A 6,270-nucleotide genomic window follows, 5' to 3' on the forward strand; every position below is an offset into this window, starting at 1 on the left:
AGTTTACATTAGGTTGCGAAGGAATCAGACTCCGATAGCAGAGGATGACCCTAAGAAATGAGTGTAGGGGAAAGCGAACTCCGCCCTTCGCAATAGATAGGAGAGGGAAGATGATTGTATTTTGGTCGTCCCTCTCCATATCAAGGGTATTGTCCGTTACCAGAGCAAGATGGACATCCTCAGGAATAGAAAAATGTTTTTGGAATCCAGAAATTCGACCTTCGGAAAGGTGGTCTTTCAAATGCTTAGCCATTCTAGCAAGGACTCAAGGATATCCTAAATCAAAAATAAATACAAAAAATAGGAGTGCAAGGAGAAGAGAAGAAAACTTACGAAAGGCAAAGGAGACGAGGAGAGAATGGATAAGAGTTGTAGAAAATGCGTCGAAGAAGAGATACCGACTGGCAGTCCAAGAAGTTCAAATATTTGAAAAAGCATGTTTTCGAAGGGACTTAAGTTTCAAATCGTAATAAATGCGAGAGAAGCACGAATGGGGCAGGAAAGCGTTATAATGACCAAAAAGCACACACGCGTTTTGACACGCATCGGTAAGAGGATTAACAGCCGAATTTTTTGACTTCTAGCCAAACAAGCCGACTAACTGATGCTAGCGAGGTGTTTGGGGGGCAGTTAGGGGAGCCGAATAATTGGAATAATCAAAAGCATACTCTAGAAGACATATATTACACGGCTCTACTCTGCATGATAAGGATGTCGAATATAATAGATGGGCCGAACAGATACTAAACCATGGAGCCGAGTAAATAAGAGGACGATGAGCGACAAATGGGCCTGGCCATGAGGCCCAGGAAACAAGTATGAATAAATGAAAAACAGACTAAGAAAGGTATGTGAGAATTGTAGTGCTTAACTTAGAATATAAGTATTCCTGAGTGTGGTTACTGACTTGTCCGTCGGAGTGCTAATTCCGGCACCCCCGCCAGAGTGTATATTCCTTTTCAGGTGACCGGAAGAGGATCTCGAGCGTTCCCCAGAATCAGAAGAGTATTTCTAAACCACTTCTCCACAACAACATTGTCCTCTCTCCCATTTGAAAGTGCCAGCTTCTTCTTCGAGCAACTACCCTCTCCCAAAATGGCAACAACACAAAAATAGTCATTAATGCAAGACCTTTTACACTGCGCTTCAGTCGCAGGCATCATATGTTCATAGTCAGATGGTGGCCAATCAATATTGATTAGTGTCTCAAAATTGTAGATATCTTCCGCAGAATCGATGTCATCTTCTAAATAGCTTTGCGTGAAATTTGGCTTGCAGCTTCCATATGTATTGTTCGGATGAAGTAAGGAATACCCTAGTAGCATTTGCAATCTGGCCTTTGGTTATCATTGAGTTTGTAAATGCTGTTAAACCCACAAGCCCCACTGCCTTCACCGCCACCAATGTCAACACATATATTATCGGGCTTTGACCAAATAGGAGTCCACTTTGTACTGCTATTGAAAGTCTTCGAATGATAATATTGGGTGAAAACTATATCAAAATCCAGAGTTGCCCTATGAAAATATTCAGTGGCTGGGAACAACATACTTTGTGTGATATAGGATCTTTGGTTATTCCTTCGCAATATGTACATGAATCCTGTGTCGTCGAAGATCACTTGGTAACCAGAATTGGACGAATTGGAGGAATCATACGTGCCGCTGATATAGTAAGCAGCATAAGCAACATTTGAAGTGATGTCTCTGCTATTAAGGACAAGATTCCCATTCGGAAGCAAACGGAGTTGAAACCTTCCCTGCGAGAAATTGGTCTCCGAAAGGCGAGAAAATATTACCCCATCGGACTCCATAATCTGTGTACGCAACATAGTGTTAGTTGGATTTTTGTAACTCTCCCATAGACTGACAGAATCGCTGCGCACAAGGGCAAAGTTGCCAGTATCATTCATAAAACCTTGAGCAACATTATCGTTGAGAATAAGCTGAGAGTTCCACAATTCTTTGCCTTGAGGGTCATTGAGCACTAGCCCTTTGTCAACAGTTAGGCTTAGTTTGGATCCCGTTAAGATAGGGACACCATCATGCCCATACCAGACAATGGTTTGGTCTGGTATTTTGTAATACCACATGGAAAGCAAGAAGAGATTATTTTCCTCAAGTGGTTTAAACCCAAATGCAAAAGCACCAAAGGGTGACAGCCATGGGGTGTCCTTGTTATTTGCAATGACAGATGTACCCATAGCCATGGTACCATTAGTTCGAGCAACAATAGAAAATGGCAGGAGGAAGAGTAACAAAAAGTGGAAGAGTGGATGATAAGGTAGATCACAAGCCATTGATTGATAGATCAAGCTCGATTTGGGTAGATGGAAATGAATGAATAAAAAAAGAAAGATCAAGGTGTTTTTTTAGGCAGAGAAAAAGACTTTGAAGTCAACCTGTACCTTTCAACGAAGACTTCTACATCCATAGCATTATTGGTCTTTGGCCACCATTCTTTAATGACTCTATCAGAGCCACATATATAGTTGCCTGGACCATTAAAAGTCCACAAAATAAAATATCGATAATTGTCATAATGTTGGACTTATTTTCACCTCACATGATACGTGCAATATAAAAAGGACGATTTTTAATGGAATGGCAATTAATAAAAATGAAAATTGGTTAGCTTGTAATTTTAAAGAATTAATGAGAAAAACACTTTTATAATAATCGTATTGATTGTGAATTCATCATATCTATAGTGTATTAGGTATTAACTCGGCTATGAATCAATTAGTATAGTAAACAGATCAATACGCATGCACTAAGTGGGGATTCATCATATCTATAGTGAATTAGGTATTAACTCGGCTATGAATCAATTAGTATAGTGAACAGATCAATACACGTGTACTAAGCGGGAAGGATTAACTTTTTAGACATGGACAAAATTTGAAAATAAGATTCAAACCTATATTTTCTTGAATCACTAAAAAAAAAATCACGGTTTTGGTTACCGCAACCGTTACACTACAGCCTTTACACCCCGTAACTGCTACTGCATCACCGCAACCATTATGGCGACCACAATCGCTTTTCAAAACCTTATTTTAAGTCAATATAGTAAAAAAAATATAAGAATAAGGCACAATTTTTGTAAATTAGGAAAATAAAATTGAGATGAAATTAAATGTTTCTATGAATAATTTCATCTAAGGTTGGGTTTTTCTAAAGTTCAAATCTCAACTTGACAGTCATGTTTAGGCTTGTGGGGTCACTATGGGTTATGTTTCAATGATCCAAACCATTCATTTTGTAAGGTCTACCATGTATATCATTCATGAAAAAAAATTAAGTCGATTCAATAATCGTAACATTTAATTTTATCATATTCATGTCTAAAAAAATGAACTCACAAGTATAATTCTTAAAATAAATCATCTATTTTATGGGATTTGATAATGTGTGGGTCCCATAGTGGTGTATTATGTGATAATTTTGTTATCAGTTCTATACGCTGTGTTTTTTTTTTCTATGCTACTTCTAGGTATCCCAGATTTACCAAGCTATACACGGGTCAAACATGGCATCATGAACAATGAGTGTAGATTGGGTCTTTGCCAAAAATAGAATTTCATAAAGAATACGTGAAAGCTAACTATAAGAGTATTCACTTTGTTTGGTTTGAGTTTCTTAAAATATTTTTTCAAAAAATTATATTTTTTTTGTTTTTCCTATTTTCTATTTTTACTGAATTTTTAAAAATATTTTAAGCAATTTTTTTAATTTTTAGATACACCTAACATAAATACACTTAAAAAGTATAATTTTTGTGGAAAAAAATCTTTAAAAAATTCACTAAATACCAAAAATATCAAAATCTAGTACATTTTTCATATTTTTATGTATTTATTAATTTTTTAAAATATTTTTTCATGAATATTTTACTTTTTAGACACATATAAGTAAGATGCATCTAAAAAAGTAAAAAAAAAATTGCTTAAAATTTTAAAAATATTCACAAAAAACAAAAAAATACAAAAAACAGAACACTCAATTTTCAAAAAACTTAATTCACAAAACTCAAACCAAACACACTGATTAATTTTGCAAAGGAAAAAAAACAGGAAAAATGTGAAAATGAATTCATTATTGGAAAACCAAAGATGTCTTTGATTCAATATGTTAGTTGACAATAAAGTTTGTACCTTGTAAAATATGAACTGTCCAACATAAAGTATGTGCATACATAGGTTCCACGTAGAAAAAGAAGGGCCATATATATATATATATATATAGCAACTCTATCTTTCACCTATTTTGATTTGGTTAAGTGGCAACCAGTAGACATGAATAAGATTGTGACAATAACTATTATCCTGGCTGTTAACAACCTTAAAAGTCACCAAGACTTATTGAAAACCATGAACCCAGGTAGATAATTCAAACCTAAGGGGCCTAAATTTTTTTATAAAATATTAGCTTAAAATGACAATAACCAAGTTCAACTCTTGATACTATATTAGCTTTCTTCTCAAACCTAGAAAATTGTTCAAACTATTTTCAGACCTAGCAAACTGTTCACCAGAACAATAACAACGGTTGGATAATGTTTCAAACTCATTTGTGTCACATGAGGGATCTCTTTCACCTGATCATATAGTGAAGAAAAATCTTGAAACCGAGAATTGCATGCCCATGGTAGCCACAACTTCATCAAACCATCCATACAAGAAACATGGGTTATTGCGGCGTCTATAAAATAATGTTTTTATAGTGTCACTAAAATTTTACGTTAGGCAACATACTAAAAAAAATTGTATTAGGAATGGACAAGTTTTTGATGCCTGGTAGTTGTGGTAAATGGAATTCAAACTGAATTTAAAGGGTCATTGTTTTGTCATTTCAATAGTCTCTCTCTTTCTCTAAGTGTGTTTGAAATTCATTTATTCTCATCATTGCTTTGAGATCTCGACTTTATCTCTCTATATTAAATGGAATATCACTCATTATCTTTGTCAATTTATCAGATTTGGAATGGCCAGGCTTATCTTCAATCCATTTTGTGGATTGGAAGGTACTGTTGGACCCATGAGGCCCAGCACGGGTTCTGCGATAATTCGAACGAGTCAATGTATAGAGCTCATTGAATACTTTTTCCCACATTGATTGGATATCGATAGTCATTGTAGACATCACCGAACGCCCCGGAGGATGAGTCCCGTTCTGTTCATTTGGGCTCACTACAGTTCGGACTCTCAAATTGTCACGGTTCTTAATCTGAACCAAAGAGTCCAAATCCGACAAATCGTTCTGGAAAACAGATTTTTAGAAAAGAAGTGCCAAACATGGACTGCTTTGCCAGATACAGAGTCACCACCTAAATATTTTATTTTGAGGGAATTTAGGAAACCCTGACTCGGTGCCAATGGCAACGTGTCCGTCATCACCAAAGTTGCCTCGGCTCGAGAACTTGGGTACGATTGGGGAAGGTCAGCTATGAGCACCCTCGCTCCCCCGATCAAAGATCGGCTTCTACTAACCATGATATCTTGTTTTGAAAACATTATATGCTCTTATTCCGGCTATTAGCCTAGAATTACTATGTTATGCGCACAACAAACAAGTATAGACCGAATCGCCTAAATTGGAACAAAACATTTCGTGTTTGTTTTGAAAATGGTTTGCTACTCGCAAGTAAGCTAAAATCCAGATTTTGCCACCCTCAAGTGGGCTTTAGAAAAGATGGTTTTGCCACTATCTAGCGGGCTTAAAACTCACAGTTTTAGTGCATCATTCCAATTTAGGTAATTCAACCTCCATCCATAGGCACTCAAGCAGTTATATCGCATAAGCAGCTAGCCTCATGGTAAGTATGTTGTCATGGCAACACTCACACACATGCAAGGATGCTAAAGCATGAGAACTTACCAAGTACTCCGAGCCAAAACAGAAACTAGTTAGTAATCATATGCATGATCCTAGTTCATGTGAAGATGGCTAATGCAACAAATGCAAAATGCAGCTAAGATGGACTCGACTAATCTACAATGGCATGTGAAATTCTACAACTAACACATATTCAATTTGGAATTGGAATACAAATGCAGTTAGAATGATGTGCCGAGCCCGGTGCATGCAAGACGAATGAATGGATGCAAACGTGCTATCATACTGTATGCTAATTGAAACATGTCCTAGACTAACCATCGAAAGCTAATAAATAAAAGGGAAGAAAGACGTGGGGTTGGGAGACATACAAACACTCACGCACACTTATTACACAATTGCCCTCACTCGGAGGGTCCGAATAAATATTACA

The 6,270-nt window shown here is 36.5% G+C and overlaps 1 protein-coding gene across 1 annotated transcript; it reads right to left on the minus strand.

Moving 5' to 3' along the window:
* Nucleotides 1-1,315: 1,315 nt before the first annotated feature.
* On the minus strand, nucleotides 1,316-2,299 carry LOC145814144 (G-type lectin S-receptor-like serine/threonine-protein kinase LECRK3). The gene has a single exon (XM_082910669.1). It carries the CDS (start codon nucleotides 2,297-2,299, stop codon nucleotides 1,316-1,318), a length of 984 nt encoding a protein of 327 aa, XP_082766795.1.
* Between the last annotated feature and the right edge of the window lie 3,971 nt (nucleotides 2,300-6,270).

This window comes from Camellia sinensis, unplaced genomic scaffold (assembly GCF_055761805.1).
Source record: "Camellia sinensis isolate YWXY unplaced genomic scaffold, ASM5576180v1 Unanchor1, whole genome shotgun sequence".
Taxonomy (NCBI): domain Eukaryota; kingdom Viridiplantae; phylum Streptophyta; class Magnoliopsida; order Ericales; family Theaceae; genus Camellia; species Camellia sinensis.

Bases quoted from the DNA above. Each gene is read 5' to 3' on its own strand.
- LOC145814144 (XM_082910669.1), bottom strand. From the start codon at position 2,299: ATGGCTTGTGATCTACCTTATCATCCACTCTTCCACTTTTTGTTACTC.